Source organism: Heterocephalus glaber, unplaced genomic scaffold (genome assembly GCF_053883595.1).
Source record: "Heterocephalus glaber isolate CG9 unplaced genomic scaffold, H.glaber_assembly_v1.0 deba00001594, whole genome shotgun sequence".
NCBI lineage: Eukaryota > Metazoa > Chordata > Mammalia > Rodentia > Bathyergidae > Heterocephalus > Heterocephalus glaber.
In genome coordinates, this window is record NW_028258369.1 from 17886495 (window position 1) to 17905149 (window position 18655).

An 18655-nucleotide genomic window follows, 5' to 3' on the forward strand; every position below is an offset into this window, starting at 1 on the left:
AGCCGACAACATGGCATGAATTAACCTTGATGTGCTGGCCAAGGGCATTCCTGTGCCCATCCCACACCGGAAAGGGTCCTCTCAAGTGGTGCTGCTTTCCATCCGATTGCTGCTCGAATGGGGGCTCTTTGCAAGCTAACTGTTACTGTCTTTCATACACTTGTGTCTCCTTCCTGTCCATGGCCACTTCCTGCAGCTGGCAGAGGCCCGTCACCAGCTGCATGGCCCACTTTTTCCTCCTCTTCTGTGCTGGAAACCTAAGCAGCCATTGGAGGGCAGCTGAGATCAGAAGGAACGGGCTCTTCTGAGAATCTGGGCCTACACTGCACTGCAGAGCGTTATGACTGCCTGCTTTCTGGGCCACTCCTAAGCTTTTAAGTGTGACTGCATGGCCCTTACTGGGTTGCAGATGGATGAGGGTTCCAAACCAGGGGCAGGCTTGGTTTTGATTGTTTCGTTTTGCAGTGCTGGGGATGGAACTCAGGGCTCCCTGCATGCTAGGTGAGCAAGCGCTTTTCCACTGAGCTGCACCCCCAGGCCCTGCATTTAACAGTCGCCTGAAGCTTCAGGGTCCCCGTGACTTCTCAGCATTATTAGCACACACTAACCAGCCTCTGCTTTCACACTGGGCTGGTGGGCAGAAGTCTCGCCTACTACTCCCTTCCCCACTGTGGCCCCTACCTGGACAGTACAACTCCCGGTCACTTTTTTCTTTGCAGATTCTACATGTTTTTTCTTCCCAGACTGCAGCTGCCAAGGTTCCTGAGTCAGCAGCCTGAGCTTGCAGTGAACACTATGTATCAGATCAGCTTTCTTTCATTCTTCTGTCTTGATTCTGAACACCCTGTGCCTGACTGGCTCACTAACTCCGAGTCCTCTGCAAAGCTGATTAGACTTGCTTCTCGGGACCACTTTCGCACGCCACTGCACAGCTCATCACTGCGGGCCTCTCCGTAGCACGTGCCCCCACCGCCCTTTCTCTTTCTCTCTTTTTTGTGATACTGGAGATTGAACCCAGGGCCTTCACACTGAGCTGCATTCCCAATCCCCTTTAAAAATGTTTTACTTTCAAACAACTCATTAAATTGCCCAGGCAGAACTCAAACTTGGAATCTTCTGCCTCAGTCTCCCAGAGTGCTGGGATTATAGGCGTGGACCACCACGCCTGGCTGGCTTCCATCTCTTCTCTCTCTTTAGTCTTCTTTGAAACTTGCTCTTTCGACAGTCTAGTCATTGTTCTAGCGCCCCAAGGGGTCCTGCTGTCAGCACACCCTGGGGCCCGGCAGACTGTATCCTCTTGGATTGCTGACTTGGGACCATCACACACTGGGTCACATAAGCAGGGAGAGCTCACTAAGCAACTAGGTTGTGGAAGTCTCTCTCTGCAAGCGGCTCTGCGGCTGAGGGGGTCACCAATTCTCACGCTAGGGATTCCTATCCCCATACATTCCACTGTACATCTGCCCATGGCCCAGGCTCAGGATCTGACTTCTCATGGGTCACTATTTTCTCCCCTGTCCAAAGACCTCGACTGCTAGCTGGAGGTCTGGCTTTCAGCTCCCTTCTTTACGGATGCTCTTGTGTAGGTGTTCAAAACCACCAGTCTCTTCTTAGATCCCATACCTCACGCCCCAGGCCACCAGAACACAGCTTTCAGCCCTTTCTTTATGTCTTGGCTTCAGATATTTCTGTTTCTTAGAGTTCTATACATAGAAATTTCTTGTGTAAAATTTCATTCCTTTTTGGTGATCATTTCCGAGTGTTTGGAATAGGAAGAACTAGCTCAACTGTGTTGTGAATTAAAAGCCTTATTTTCCAAGTATTATTACATTTAGCCAGGCATAGCAGCACAGGCCTGTAAATCCCAGCACTCAGGAAGCTGAGGCAGGAAGATCTCTGTGAGTTCGAGGCCAGTCTGGACCACATGTAAGTTCAAGGTGAGCTTGAAAAACCCTGTCTCAAAAAAAAAAAAAAAGTAAAACAAAAACCCAAACAAACAACAAAAAATTTCATTACTTTTATAATCAGAAAATAACTTTTAAAAATCTATTTTTTGCTGAAAACAAATATATAGATTGTGTGTGTGTGTGTGTGTGTGTGTGTGTTTACTTTCATGAATTACGAAATGGCAACAAAGATGGGGGGTTTCTGCTTTGGCAGTGAGGCCTGTGGTCTACTTACTTGCTCATTTGCAAAATAAAATGTTAAGTAATTTGAAACATGCTTCCCAGGGCTGGAGGTACAGCTCAGGGGAGGAGTGCTTGCCTAGCACGTGTGAAGCTCTGGGTTCCATCACTAGCACTGCTAATAATAATAATAATAATAATAATAATAATAATAATAAAACCTACTTTCTTATCTAATGCATGGAGAAATGCAGACAGGAAAAAACAATTGATAATGAGAGAAATTTCCACAAGCAGCCTGCATGGTACCTTTTGGCTCCTCCTGCGTCAGGTGAAACAATGATACAGTTCTTCCATTCGCTGATGTTCTCTCGAATCCACTGCAGAACGGCGGGCTCTGCATACAAGTTATCCACCGGAATATCAAAGAATCCCTACAAAACAAGTGAGTGTTACACTGCAGAGTTTGTTTCTTTGAAAAGATGATTGCTTTCATTAAATAACATTTTAATTTTGTATTCAAAAGAAATCTTCCAACAGACTCTCCTTTGTTAATTTTAACAAAATCAAAAGGCAGATATTTCAAGCCAGGCACCTTCCAAATGTATTCAATTGCTTGGGATGGCCTTTTGCAAGGAGGCAAAGGGCCATTCATTTATTTATTTTTAGTTTTTTTGAGACAGAGTCTCACTATGTAATTCAGGCTGGCCTTGAACTCACTAGGTAGCCCAGGCTGGCTTCAAACTCACAGAGATCCTCCTGCCTCAGCTTCTCTCAGCTAAGATTACAGACATGGGCCACTACACAATGCAGGGCTGTTGTTTTTAGCTCCCAAACCAAATACTTTACGTTCATTATATATCATAAAGCAGGTGCTGTATAATTTGGCCTGTTTTAGAGGTGAAGGAACTAAGTTATGAAGAGGTTAACAAATGTATGTTACAACTCTGTCATTCCAGTGGCTTTCCAGAAGTTGAGATGGAATTACACCATGTATACTTCCAAAAACCTGTTTCACCCCTCCAAAACTGGTAAGAGGCAAGCAGTGACAGAGATAAGATGTATCAACATTGAGTTATTATTACAAAAAAAACCTCCAAGTGAGGAGCCATACACAAACTCAAACACAAGGAATGCTACCTCCTTCTGAAACTATTTACAATAATACCTTGGTTCTCAGGTTCACAAACCCTTCTGTTTGTGAACAATTCAGTTTGTAAGCTGAAGCATTTAGCAAAATTTTGCTTCTGTTGGTGAACTCCACATCAGGTGATGGACATGGCCTCGGTTGTCTTCTCTGCATGAACATGACTGCAGCCTTCTTCCCCAGAATCATGGAATGAATCAAGTTCATGAAGTGAGGCACTACTGTAATTTAACAGAGTCAGGACCTAACCACTGGCAGGGAGAAAATGCTGGTACCTGTATCTGAGAGGCATGCAGGTCCATGGTGATGATGTGATCGGCCCCTGCCACCGAGAGCATGTTGGCCACAAGTTTGGCAGAAATCGGAGCACGGCTCTAAAAAAACAAAGACATGGACTTGACAGCAGGAAAAGATAGATGCTGTTAGATTCCTCCTGCTAAGCAATAGCTGAGAAAGCTACAGCACAGATGGTATCAACAAAGTGTAATAAGGAAAATGACACATGTTGTGACAACAAAAGATATATTCATTCTATTTTGTTCAGCAAATACTGACTGTTTCCATATACTGTTGTGAAGCAATGTGCTCCATACTGGGTATAGAGAACAAATGTCAGAGAAGCTCACAGTTAAATGTAGATACTGCTACACATAGAATGTCACAATTTGCATAATTCAGGCTGGGATAAATGCCTAGAGGTAAAATAAAAGGTATAGAAAAGAGAGATAACAGCAGGAAGGACACAGAGTTTAAGCAGGATGGTTGTTAGAAGCCTCGTTGAGATCACTTTCAAGGCAAGCCAGCAAAGGCTGGAGAAAAACATTTTAGGACAGCAGTACATGGGACATGACCAAAGCCAGGAGACCCTTGTGCAGCTAGCAATGGCATGCAGTTCAGCTGTTAGAGATGCTTTCCTGTACAGACAGCTGGAAGCCACCCTTGTTACAAATTAAACCAAAACCAGGGAGAAGAAAGAACATTTTATGGTGACAGATAATTTAGTAGTTAGAGAAAGAGATGCACTGTCATTTACTGATATTATGTTCTTTTCAATGTTTCCTAACTTCTTTATAGCTTTAGTTCCCACGTTACAAATTATGGACAATAAAACTCAACATCAAAAAATCCAGGAAACTATACTGACATGATTAGACTATATGGACAGGATCTAGGAAGAATTCAGCAACTGTCTATGAACAACATTATTGCTACACAAGTACTCAAGAAAATATAAGCTTAAAGAAAGATGGCATTCAAAATAATGACAAATAAATGATCCCATTTAACACACTCACACACAGTGTATCATATGCAATATATTCACGTACACTTAGCAAAGAATTATATCAAAATGTTATCAGATTATTGTCATATTTTCCGACACATCATTGCATTTCTTAAAAAATATCTTATAATAAAAATCTGCATATATATATATATATATATATATATATATAGAAAAAAATGAGAGAAAACACCCCAAAATGTTAACAGCAATTGTTTCTAGAAAATGAGACTATGGATCAGTATCTTTCTTTTTGTTTTCCTTTTTAAAAAAAACTTCTTCAATCATCTTTATGAAGTATATATCTTTAACTTATGTTTTGACTGTTTAATTCCCCCATACCACATATTCACACGGAATAAACCTGATTTTCTCAGCTTTCAAACTAAAGCTCTCTGGCCAATGTGGCTGCAGTCTACTGAGAACTGTCCCTGCCCGGCATCTGCGCTGCGCCCCTCCCCACAGTGTGGACCGGGTCTGGCTGACTCCTCTAGAGAGCAGAATGGCCTTGCCTGTATACCCACATGGCACCTGCTCCCTATCCTACCCATCTCTGCTGGCCCAATGTGTTTAGTCCTCCCAGACTGGCTCCAGTCTCCCAATTGTAAGGCACACCAAGGACTCCAGACATCATCCCTCCTTTCAGAAGTGACATAGCATCACTTAAGCATTTGGCTCCTACCATTTGGGCCCTCTTTGTGATGCCTGCTGAAGAAAGGAACATCATTGTTCCTGAGGGCAAACAATTGTTTTTGAACATCTCATCTTTTGCTTCACATAGCTCATGCCCTGCACATAATAATTTCCAGTAAATATTTCATAGTAGAATCTCTGTAGTATCAAATTTCCAAGGCTTAGTCATTAGCCTCACTGATAGTAAGCATTCTTTCATCTAAGAAAGTTCCAGGTCAATTGAAAGAACAAACTGGTCACTGACTTCTTTGTAATAAAATCTGATTCACAATGTTAATCAACTATGTGCTCTTCCTAGAATTTGATAAGTGGTTGTTAGGTTTGAATGTACCTCCTCCCAAATTCAGAAGTTGGTAATGTGATTGAATTAAGCAGTGTGGTCTTGCAGAGGTGACGAGGCTGGGAGAGCTCTTCCCTAGTTAATGGAAGGGAGGCCCTTGGCAGAGAGGCTGTGAACTCCATTGTGCATGTCCTCCTTCCACCTTCTCCCACGGAAGGACACAGTGTTCCTCTCTAGATACCACACACCGGTGCCTCGGCCTTGGACCTCCAGATTCCAGAACCATGAGAAAAAAAATTTCTGTTCTTCACAAATTACCCAGTCTCAGATAATCTGCAATAGCAGCACAAACAGACTAACACACCAGCAAAAAGACTCCCCTCTTTCCACAGTGGCACGAAGCATTTCTTAGTGCTGGGCTCTAAATGACAGAGGTAATTTCTGAATACAGATGTTTTGATTTCCTTCTTCAGACTTTGTTTACAAATTTGGTTTTGGTACTAAGTCTCACAGCTTGGCTGGGCACCCAACTGAACCCTATAGGAAGAGTGACTTACAAGACAACTTATAGTCTAGACAGAGACAAAGTAGTACAGCATTTAAACAAAGGTAGAGTCAAGTCTTAGTAGCTGAAATAAAACTTTCGACTTCTCTAATGAAAAATACATGAAGGTCAAAGTTTTGCAAGTCAGCCCAATAATGACAAAGACTTTCTCAGGATATTCCAGATCACATTCAATGTATCAAACAACACAGTGCCAGAAAAGTAACTTTGACAAGCTTTTGCAAAACTACACGATTACAGAGATTCACATCAGTTAAAAACTAAAAGGAAACAATATTTTATCATTTGAACAAGAACACGACCTTCAAAATGATTTTGGAAAACAGAAAACAAACAAAAAACAAGCTGAAAGTCCTTTGTCACCCTCTCACCCCCAGAAGTAACTATTCCCTGTCTTGCCCACAACCTACTGTTTTCACCAGATAAGAGAACAAGCAATTATTGACTTGTGCTATGGCAGAAGCCAGCAAACTACAGCCCAAGGCCAAACCTGCCTGTGGCCTGTTTTTGCCCAGCCTAAGGTCTCAGGGTGGTTCTTACATTTATAAGTGCCTGAAAAGCAATCAAAAGAAGAACAGTGTTTTCAGACAGTTGAAGATTATATAAAATTCACATTTCAGGATGCACAAATAAAGTTTTATTGGCACACAGTCACACCCGTTCATTTATAATATTGGCCATGGCTGCCTTCACACTAAGATGGCAGAAGTTGGGCTGCTGTAACAGACTCAGTGACCTCCAGTTTCACACATGGCTCTTTTCAGAGAACGTTGGTCAACTGTGGATTATAGGCTAGGTACTAGTAGTTATAAATAGCAGCTCATGCTGTCCTTCATTTGCAGATGAGGAAACTGAATTTGCAGAGTTTAAGTAACTTTTTTACAAAGGGAAAACTGAGTAAATATAGTGTTGAAATTCAAACCTGAGCCAATTTCACTCCAATGTTGCCACCCCCAAGCTCAAAGCACTTTGTACCATGTCTTTTACAATTAATATTACCTCCTCATCACTAGTCCATGTTGCTATTACATTGTATTGATGTGTTATCATGTACGAAACCATTCCTTCACTGTTAGAAACTATCCCTGGGTTCTTGTGCATACAAACAAAACCCGAAATAACATTTGTACAGGGCTTGCTGAAAAAACATCAACCACAGGTAAAAAACGGGAACAGGCTTTAAAGAGGGCAAAAAGGCTCTAGATTTTCCTGTGTTTCTCTGCAGGTACTTCTGAGTAGAGTGATTACACAGAATTTCATGAGATGTCATAGTCAGGACAGTCCCATGGGATGGAAAAAGGACAACAGAAAACCTGGGAGAGCTGCCCAGAGCTCCTTCTGTGGCCAAAACAAGTGTAGCTCATGGCTTGCTGTGACACTCAACCACCACATGGCCCTCTGCCTGCCTACAGGAAGCAGAAGGCGGAAGTGAACTCTCCGTCCCAAATCTTGCCTGGTCTCCTCACCGTTTCCCCACACTGGCGCACGGTGGCACTTGGTTAAGAAATGAAATGTGCCAGCAGGCTCAAGCCATTTCTCTCTCCCTCTTCTTTTTGCTTTTTTGAGACTGGGTCTCGCTGTGTAGCTCAGGCTGGCCTTGAACTCATTATGTAGCCCAGGCTGGCCTCAAACTTCCAGCCATCTTTCTGCCTCAGCCTCTGAGTGCTGGGATTACAGGTATGCACATCAAGCCAAGCAAGGCCATTCCTCTCAAGTGCTTCCTAAATCCCTGTTGCAATCACTGGTACAGTTTTCTAGCTGAAAGCTGAAGGAAGAGGAGAAATAAATAGAGAAATTGTGAGAAACTTAAAAAAACACAAAAGCATACATCAGATGATGGATAACTAAGAATTCTCCTTTCAACAAGTTTGAAGAAAGACTAATGCTCTCCTTACTATAATACAAGTCACACTGACTACACAGACATATCAGAATAAGGATGCCAGGACAATATACGGGTACCAGGCCCAAGGATCCCCAATTTCACACGTGGCTCTTTTCAGAGAAAGTTGCTCAATCATCTCAATCATGCCCTGGTCACCTGCAAGGTTGTCTGGAGCTATAGACAGAGGGGGCTATCCCATCAGGCTTGCCTGGGACAGTCTGCATGAACACATGTTTCCTGGCACAGGTACTTAGTAACAGAGCCCCCTTTCAATCTCCGCAGTGGCTTAGGTGATAAACAATACGATAGTAATACTATTTCAAAGATTGAGCTGTCCTTAAAATAATTCTTTTTTGCAGTACCAGGGATTAAACTCAAGGCCTTTGTACTGAGAGTGCTGGGATTACAGGAGTACACAACCATGCCCCAGCTGAGGATGAAGAAGGTCTTATCTCTTCCATTCAGTTAAGTTCAGGGAAGTCACATAATGTATGTTCAAAATGGCCCAAAATGCAAAACAGATCTAAATGTGTAACAATAGGAAACTGGTGAACAGCTAGTCAGACAATGCAGCTCCACAGAGCAGTTAAAGCCATCGGGGTTTTCAAAAGTCTGCAGAGTTCTTCTTGTTAGCACGGCAATTTGGGGACAGAGATCAGGGACCATCATAGGTCCTGAAATGTAAGAGGCAGGGGACAGATTGTGCTGGTTTCTCCATTACAAAGACTTTATTATGAATAAAAATAAGAAACCAAATTTGAAAACACAACCTTGGAAAAAGAGGTTGGTGTGAATCAGATATGCGCCAACAAAAAATGCACACACCTCAATATCTGTATCCGCTATTTGTAACAGAGGAACTGGGGGTTAGAAATCACTCAGCGATGGGAGCAGGGCCTGATGAAGGAATGATTTACTGGAGGAGATACAGTGTATTGAATAGCTCAGGGCCAAACACAAAATGCAAAACCTACTGAAAATTAAAGAACTCAATAAAAAATCATTACAGTGTGGGAATTTACTAAGCCTCTTGCCATATGGAAGAGAAGGCAGCAGAAAATGAGGTTCTTTATGACAGGACAAAGATGGAGTTGCTAAGCAATCCCATGGAAAGATCCAGATGAGAGGAAGCGCTAAGGCACACGACACTGATGGGGCACAATTTAAACACTGGCATTCAGCAGCTAAAAGTAATGCAAAAAACTTTACTCTAGTTTAAATATACAAGAAGCTGGATAAATAACAAGTAGGGGGCATGGTTTCACAGCAACAGCCCTCTTGCAGTCACAAAGTCACACACACACACACCCCGAGGTCCATGTGTTGGAAACTTGATCCCAGGAGCTCACTTGGCATTTCTGCACATGGCTAGCTCTGTTTCCAGTTCTCCTCCACAGCCAAAGGGAACACTTGCCAGGGTGCCAGTGCTATGCTATCTGGGTCCTGCAGCCACCAGCGTGGTGAGCCATATCAGCTCCTTCATTTTAGAAGTCACCAGTCTTGGGGATTTTGTGACAGCAACACAAAACTGACTACAAAGCCAACCCGCACTCTAATGCAAGAGTTGGCCAACTATGACTCATCAGTCAAATCCAGCCAGCTGCTTCTTCTGGCACTGCCTGTGAGCTAATAGTGGTTCGAACATGTTTAAATGGTTAAAAGAAATTGAAAGAAGGGACTGGAAGCCATATCTGAAGAGATTGAGGTTAAAATTCAGGAAGACCTTGGTTCACGAATTCAAATTTATGCTGTTTTCAGAAATTTGTGTTGTTTTAGAAATGAGCCCCAGAGCTTAGAGTTGATCACTGTAATGGGTCAAGTGGCAGCCCCCAAGTTCTCTCCTACCCATGGCTTACAATGTGGCTTTATTTTGGAAATAGGCTCTTTGCAGAAACAACCAAGGGAAAGATCAAGATGAAACCATTCTAAACCGGGAGTGCTGGTGCATGCCTATAAACCCAGCATTCAGGAGGCTGAGGCAGGAATACTGCCTTGAGTTAAAGGCTACATAATGAGTTCAAGGCCAGCCTGGGCTATACCGTAAGATCCTGTCTCAAAAAAACAAAGTATGAAAGATTAGGGTAAAACTAAACTGCAATGACAGTATTCTTGTAAGAGACAGAAGAGGACACACAATGATATGGGAAGGCAGAGACTGCAGTGAGGCTGCCACAAGTAAAGGAACCAAGGAGCCACCAGCAGCCGAAGAGTTGAGGAAACAGCTGTTCCTACAGCTTCCAGATGGTATAGCCCTGCCCACACCTGGATTTCAGACTTCTGGCCTCTGGACCTGTGTGAGATTAAATTCCTGCTCTCTTAAACTCCCTACTTTATGGGAATTTGTTTTCCCAACCCTAGCAAACTAATTAAATCTGCCTCCAAGGTTTCCTCAAACTTCAACTTCTCTGATGTACCTTGAAGGTTAAGAACAATTATATTTTCTTCAATCTGTATAGACTTACAGAGCCTCCTGTAGTGCTAATGTTGCTAAAAAAAAAAAATAATTCAGCAACATGAAATCTGTTCTCCTTAAAAGGCTAAAAACAGACAATAGCATTTCTTATTAAATTTGTATCTGGGGAGAGTTGTAGATCCACATGCAGGTGCAAGGAACAATGCAGTTCCTAACAACATAAGTAACAATGTTAGCCGGTGTCATAGAAATATCCTGCAAAATTCTAGCAATTTTACAGTCAGGACCCTGACATTGCTACAATGAATGAACTGAACAGGATGCTCCCCAGTTTGACTATGTACTCACAGAGGGGTGTGTATACTTAGCTCCATCCACCATCACACACACAATTCCATCATGAGAAAGCCAATAATGATAATTTGACACCTGCAAAATATGGTTTACCTGTTTGGAGATCTGTAAATACTAATGTGGTAGGCTCAAAGACAAATCTGAAAAAGACAAGGTGAGGACGCGTGCTCATGTGAGCATTAAGAGAAAGCCAACAACTGCCAGATATTCTACTGGAAGTGGCATGTGCAGAAATGATGGCGGCTCAGAGCAGGACACGCCCGCCTCTCCCACCTTGTCCTTTTTATCTTGGCGGGCATACGGGAAGCACGGGATCACCGCAGTCACCCTGGAGGACGAGGCGATCTTGCACGCATTGATCATGATGAGCAGTTCCATCAGGTTGTCATTGATTTCTCCACAGCCACTCTGGATGATGTAGACATCTTCCCCTCTGACACTTTCACCGATCTCCACACTGGGAAAAGAAAAATGCCATCGATTGACGTCAAAGTATGTCTGCATCTTGGAGGGGTCTCAAGATCACCCCCAGGTTTGATGATTCATCAGGTCAAATCACAAAACTTGGCATAAAGTTGCACTTTATGCATGGCTAAGGTTTATGATGGGGAAGGGACACAGGGAAAATCAGAGAAGGGAGGGTGCATAAGGTGAAGCTGGGGGAAAGCAGGTGTGAGATTCAGAGGTCGAGCTTAACGCCTCCAGTAGCAAGCTGTGATAAGACTTGCAAAATGTTGCTACCAGGGAAACTGCTTAAAGAATCAGGGCCATCACCTAGATGCCTAGTGCATGCCAAAAGGCCAGGCTCTCCGGCCTTCCCGTAATCACATCGTTCCCCAATTGTTACCAACTTAGGCACCCGGGAACCATTCTTATCAAAGGATGGTGGGAACCTTGGGGAATCGAAGCTCCCAGACACCAGCCAAAGGCCAACTTTGGAAGCAAGCCTTTCTGAGTTTCAAGCCCGCTATGTTAACTCTTTTCTGCAAAATACTTTGTTTTAGTGCTTTACTGATATTAAAGTTTTACATGAATGTTGCTTTAAAAATTCAAATCATTCTGTGAGGCTTATAATAGATAATCAATTGCAACCCTTGATATGGTTTTTAGATGTTTACCTTCAAGTGTCTAGCTAATATGTGCCTTCCTACATCTTGACTTTTCATCTGATGGCTTGACTCCTCACTGTGGAAGAAGGGGATTTGGTTCTACTTCCTCTCTGTTCCATCTCACAGGTACACCCTCCCCATCTTGCCATTATCCACAGATCAATACTCAAACTGAAAATTGACTGCTACACTGTGTGTGTGTGTGACTCAGGATTGAACCCAGGACCTTTACACTAGCTACATCCCCAGTTTTTTTCATTTTTTCATTTTTTTTCTTTGGGACAAGGTCTCCCTCAGTCACTCCCGAAACTCAAACCTAAATTCTACCCTTCTGCCTCAGCCTCCGAGAGAGTGCTGGGATTACAGGTGTGCGCCATCACGCCCAGCTTTGACTGCTACTCTGTAACTGTGTAAATGAGGCTCAGAGCTGAGCCACATAGGAAACTTAAATCAAGGTTCATATTTTTCTTTCCTGCAGATTTTTGTTTCCCCTCTAGGTAATCACCTTTTTCTCTGGTAAATTTTCTGCCTACAAAATTCCGATTTCACCCTGAATACCTCACTGACAATTTCAATCTCTGAGTATCAGAGGCTTCAAGTGCCAGCGCCATTTCTTTGTCCTGCAGATGTCCCTTCCAGGGCTGGCTGACCTGGTGCCAGCTTCCTGCCTGTGCCCAGCTGTTGGCCGGGGATTCCCTTTGCCTCGGTCCCATCTCCTGCACCCCTTTTTCTCCTGCACTTCCTTGTTGGGTGCTTAGCATCCTCCTGCGGCTTACTGAGAAAGAATAAGTAAGAGGTAAATTTTTTAAAATTGCATATCTGAAAATTTCTGGAATTCCAGGTAACAAATTCAGTGGTATTCAGAGAAAGAGGAAGAGAGGGAGAGAGGAAGGAAGAGAGGGAGAGAGGGAGAGAGAGCCCATTCATTCCTGGTGTGTACCCTTCTCGGAAAGAAAACTAAAACTGAATTGTGTCTTCGGGGAAAGTCCTGCCCAGAGCACCGGGTAAGAATCAGGACTGTGAGCTGGGGATGTAGCTCAGTGGTTCTGCTGCCTGCCTAGAAAGCAGAAGGTCCCGAGTTTGATCCCCTGTACCGGGGGAAAAAAAAAAAAAGAATCAGGACTGTGGTGAGTTCTGCTGAGATGTTTCTTCTGTAAAGGCAGGTTTGTTCCAGTGGCTGATAGATTTGGAACAATTTGAGCATAATGTTTGCTTTTGCTTATGCACAAACGCATCTTGGGACAGAATGCAGAAAACTGAGCTGTGTCCAGCTAAATGGAGCCACTTAGAAAAACACAAGCATACATCACACGAGGACAGTGAGATGCACTCAGCCACATCTGGGGTCCCAGCTCGCCTCATCATTTCAGATAACCTCCCTTCTGCTATCTCATAATAACTCAGAAGCTGTAGCCCTTCGGAGTCGCACTTCCATCAGCAAAGTTTTCATCAGAAAAAGCCATGTTGATGGCAGTATTTCTGTACTTTGCAGAATATATAAAACATGTAAAAGTGTTTTATTGTTTATACTACATCTCCATGTGTTTTTTTAGATGTCATTGAGGAAGTTCTTAAGTGTCATGCTCCAATTCCATTTTTCTCATAAGCCTTGTGACTTTTAATTGTACAATCTGCACAGCACAGTAATTTTTAGGAATCTGTGTATAGCATTATAGCAAAACTGGTTGTAAGCAAATTCATCCATAAGTGAACTACAATGCATCTGTAAGTGAGGGTCACGGTTACCCTATTTCTGCTATCAGAAGGCAACTATACCCAATGAAATTATTTTATTAAAGGAGCAAATTATAACTATTGAAAACTCAAAACAAATCAACATTTGAGATACCATGTAGTAGACTATCTAAACCAACAAAAGCTTATATCCAACTTCAAGGATAATAATGAGAAGATAAACATGAATTTTAAGTTTACATGTTGTGAAAATGATATTTGGTTTTTCTCTTCCTCCCTTTCTCTCTCCCTCTCCCTCTCTCTCTTTCTCTCTCTCTCTTTCTGAGACAGAGTTTAATTAAGTTGCTAAGTTGCCAAGGCTGGCCTTCCTGCCTCAGCCTCCCAAATAAGTGGGATAACATGTACCACCACAACCATCTTTTGATCATGTTCCTGCATGGTCTCAGAAATGAATATTAATGGTACACCATCAACTTCAGGCTGAAAGTGTCAGAAAGAATTCCATGTGTACCTCCCCCTATTTTGAGTTCTAAGGAATGAACATAATTTCTTGGTGAACTTTACAACTGTAGAGTGAACTTAATTTGGAAATCAAGTATTATATAGCTCAAGGGTTGACAAAATACAGCATACATCTCTTTTTGTATGGTTCATAAGCTAAGATGGTACAGTGAGCAGAGTAACACCCCCCCAAAGACATCTATACCCAAGTCCTTTGAATATGTTAGATTACATAGCGAAGGGGATATATATTTGCAGATGGAGTTGAGGATGCTAATCAGCTGCCCTTAAAATAAGGAAATTATATTGGGTTACTTAAATTGGCCAATGCAATCAGAAAGCTCCTTAAAAATGGAAGAAAAAAACAAAAGGGATAAGAGAAAGAGGTGCAAAGACTGAAGCAGGGTCAGGGAGATGCTTAGTTGCTGGCTTGGAAGTTGGAGGAGGGGCCAAGGGCCAAGAAATTCGGGCTGCCTCTAAAAGTTGGAAAGTCAAGGGGATGGATTCTCCCCTAGAGCTTCCAAGAGAATGAGCCTCCTGATCCAGGAGGACTTCTAACTTACACAGCTGTAAGCTACAGGAACAACAGAGGCTGCCAGTGGCCAGCACTGTCTGAAATATTCATGATCTGGCATTCTATGGACAGTTTCCCAACTCCAAGTCTTGATTATTTATCCCACAAGATCTGATTCTGTATTTCACTTAAGAACCAGTGTTTATATGACTAGCAGTCCAGGGTAGGACAGAGAACACCGTGGCATATGTGTTGCAAACACAGTTGTGCTTCTACTCAGAAAGATGACCCACCTAATCTGCAGTCCAGGGCTTTAACAGATGGTGGACAGAAGGCAGTATCATTTGTTATTTAGCCACGGGGTCTTTTTGGACCCCCAAATGCATATGACCAACTCAACAGTGAATGGGAGTGGTAATTAAAAGATGGTCACCGATTCTTAAGTATTTTCTTCATGAAGAAGCGGAGTCTCTGTTACCTGCCCTTGAATCTGGGAGGGCTCTGTGCTTAACCAACAGTACGTGACAGGAGTGGTGATGTGCCAACTTCTAAGTCCAAGCCTTTGTAGGCTGGCAGCTGCCCCTTCCTGCCTTTTAAAGCACTCCCTCTTGAAAGGCAGCTTCCATGCCAGAGGGGAGTCCAAGCAGCACTCTGATGAGATCTGCAGTGAAAGGAACTCAGGTTTCTACCCGAGCTTCCAGGCAAAAACTAGTGCCCACCTACCAGCTGTGCAAAAGTGCCATCTTCAAAATGGATCCTCCGGCCTCAGCAGCCACCCCAGCTGCCACACATGAGACAAGCCTTCCTTGCTGAGCCCTCCCCAAACTGGGGATGTGTGAGCCAAATAAACAATTATCACTTTAAACTGGTAAATTCTGGGGTGATTTCGTACATGGCAGTAGGTCATCAGAACCTTGGGTCCCACAGCACAGGTTGGGACCCCACAAGCTGGTGAACTGACCAGGGTACAGTGTTATAAGAGAGACCTCTAGATACCACCATGCATCTTAGGAAGTCATCTAGCGATTTCTGTGAAGCTGCAGCAGACTTCTTCCTGCACATCTGGAGTGATTTAGAGATGAGAAGGTAAAAATCAGGAGGCTCTAAGTCTGATTAAATAATACTCACAAACACAATGGGAGCACTGATGACCAGGAGCAAACCAGATTTCTGGTCCTGGCTCAGTGAGGGATTCAGGAAGGGGCCTTTTCCATGAACTGAATCAATTTTCCTTTCCTTTTGGCCCTTCCGTTTCCCATGCCTAGGACCACAGGGTAAAAACCAGATTGCTAGCACAGTACCTGGTACAGAGAGGACTTTATAAAAGTCATCCTCTGCACCTGTACAGTTCATGGGAAAAAGTCACCACGTTAACCTTTATAGTCTACATGTTAAAGCACAAAATGGAGTTATATTAGCAACTGTCAGACTTCATGCTGAGGGCTTTTGGAGACCATACGATTTCTATTATCAAGTGGTAGATAAAAGATACTCAAAACCAAATAAAAATACATCTCTTTACATTTAAATGTATAAACAATCATAGTTGGGCTATCTGAGTGAGTTTTGCCCCACAGTCTACAGAGTATTTTTTGTAGACATCCAACATTGACTTAGCAATTAACTGATCTAGATTAACCATGACTTTAGCAAAGGATTGTGCAGCACTGAGATGAACCGGAAGGGCAAAAATTGTTTCCGAAACTCACTTCATCCAGAAATGTCTCCTTTACTTATGTGGCAACACCTTCTGAGCAAAAACTATTGTTCTTAGAGCTACTGAAACTCAAGAAGGATTAGCAAAGTACTGCAACCCTTAAACCTAACTATGTTTTTCTCCAGAGAGAAAGACTAAGCTGCAAAGTGGAATTATTCAGCCAAGTGCTGCAGGCAATAATACCACCTGCTGCTCACTCACAACTTTTCCTCTTACTTGACCATAAGAGTCACTGTGCAACCAGAAGAAGTCATGTGAACTGAATGAATTTTCCCTAAAAGCTGAGTGCTCAAGAAAAAGCATCTTTGCCATCAGTGACTAGCAGTCCAGGGTAGGACAGAGGACATCGTGGCATACCTGTTGCAAACACAGTTGTCCTTCTACTCAGAAAGATGACCCACCTAATCTGCAGTCCAGGGCTTTAACAGATTATTAATGCAACTCACTAAGAAATGTCTGTTTCACCCAAAGCCATCAAGATTTCCCCTCTGCCTCCTTCTAAAAATACTAGTTTTAAATTTTACATTTCCATCTCTGATCTATGTCAAGTTATTTTTTGTAAATACTGAGAAGTATGGATAAAGGCTCTTTTTGTGTGTGCGTATGGCTGTCCAACTGTTCAGCACCATTTCTTAAAATTGTTGGTTGGACTGGAACTTTGCCAGTGATAAAAAAGTTATCTGTAACTGCATACAGTTAGCTGCACTAGATATTTGAGGGCAATGAGAGAAAATAGACTGCCTTGAAATTAGTTAAAGAGCTTCATGGACTCAAGCCATAGAGAAAGGACCCCTCTTCCCGGCCGCCCAGCCTCCTGACTGCACTGAGCACAAGCGGTCACTTTTTGTGGACCTGAGAACTGGGCAGAATTCCCACCAAACTAGGGCCTTGTTGCTGCACACAGCAGAGCCGCAGGACCACAAAGAAGCTGAATGTCTATCAGCTTGGAGGCAGCAAATGAGAGGGAGCCTTGGAGAGCCCAGCACGTGCACCCTGGAGTTCTCACACTCTTTCAAACCTCAGCACAACCTCACCCTTTGGATAAGCGGTGCAGAACAACCGGGCTGACCCCGACCCCTCGTTGGATCAGAACCTCCGAGGACAGCCCTCTGAAAAGCAGCGTTTGAATAGTCCCCAGGTAAATCTAGTGCCCAGCCAGGGTATTGGACGTGAGAGGAATCTTTCGGGCCGCTCAAGGGTCTGGTTTCACCCTTGCAGGGACGCGGAAACTAGGACAAGCAGAGCCTGGGAAGCCCCTTCACCGCGCGTGGCACGGATGTATTCCCGCCCGCGGTGTCCACTCGATCTCCGACGGTCTGTGACCGCCCCGATGTCGATGTCGCCCTTCCGGACAGGGGACGTCAGGCCGGGAGCCGCGACAGAGAGCGGAGGGGGGCAAACCTTGGGGTCGATGGGTCGCCGCGGTTTTGCAGAGGGGCAACTCGGGGCGCGCTCGGGGCCGTCCGGGCGGGGCGGCGAATGGGTGCCCTTCCTCAGCTTCTCCCCGGGCGCAGCCGCTCTGGCTCCGCGGCCGCGTTGCCGCCGTCCCGCCCCGGAAGGGAGATTGCGGCGCCCGCGGAGGTGGCCAGGGCACGCGTCGGTCCCCAGCCCAGCCCCGCAGCCCAGCGTCTGCCCCGGCGCGGCCCCCACCTGGTCTCCTGGTTGCTAAACTTCTTGGTGACCACCTTGCCCAACTCCAGGCCCAGGCGGTCGGCCACGCGCTGGGACAGGTCCTGGTGCGAGCTACCGCTGAAGAGCACGATGTTGGGCATGGTGGCTCTTGAGTTTCCAGAGGTCCGCTGCGAAGGCGAGGACAACAGCGACAGCGACGCAGACGGCTACTGCTGTGGGAGCGGGAAAGCGCGGTGGCGGGACCCAGGGGCGGGGCGGGGCGAAGGGGAGGAGCTTGGGGCGCAGCCAGAGGAGCAGGGAGGAGAGAGGAGGGGCAGGAGTGGAGGGGAAGCTGGAGGTTGCTGGGAAGCTGGCTGCCAGCACCACCAGGGTTGCAAGTTGGAAAGATCTACGGGGTCCTTGCCCCGTTGGGGGCCTGAGTCCCACACTTGACATCTGTCACGTGCCTCGAGTGGAAAGACCAGGGGCCAGATGATTGGGGCACAGAGAGAGAAGGTGGGAAGGGACCGAGGAGGTGTGTGCACCGCAGGGAAGAGCCATCCTCTAACCCAGAAACCCAGAGTAAAGGACGGGTTTTCCACTGCAGCAAGATCTGCAAACTGTAGCCCACAGGCCAGATCCATAGAGTCGCCCGAGTTTGTAGCAGAGAGCTCGGCACGTTTGTACTTTAGGTGATGCACAGACCACCTTGGAATCCCAGCTAGGAGAATGTTCCCCTCGCCCCCAAATTCCTCTTCTC

At 44.6% G+C, this 18655-nt stretch overlaps 1 protein-coding gene across 1 annotated transcript in view; it reads right to left on the minus strand.

Moving 5' to 3' along the window:
- Window positions 1-18156, minus strand: part of Prps2 (phosphoribosyl pyrophosphate synthetase 2) — a 32596-nt gene extending 14440 nt beyond the window's left edge. The window contains exons 1-4 of the mRNA XM_004871010.4: window positions 17935-18156; window positions 11022-11205; window positions 3549-3647; window positions 2436-2560 (exon numbers count right to left, since the gene is read on the minus strand). Coding sequence (XP_004871067.1) covers window positions 2436-2560; window positions 3549-3647; window positions 11022-11205; window positions 17935-18056 — 530 coding nt within the window. The 5' untranslated portion in view covers window positions 18057-18156. The remainder of the gene's footprint in view (window positions 1-2435; window positions 2561-3548; window positions 3648-11021; window positions 11206-17934) is intronic.
- Window positions 18157-18655: the final 499 nt, after the last annotated feature.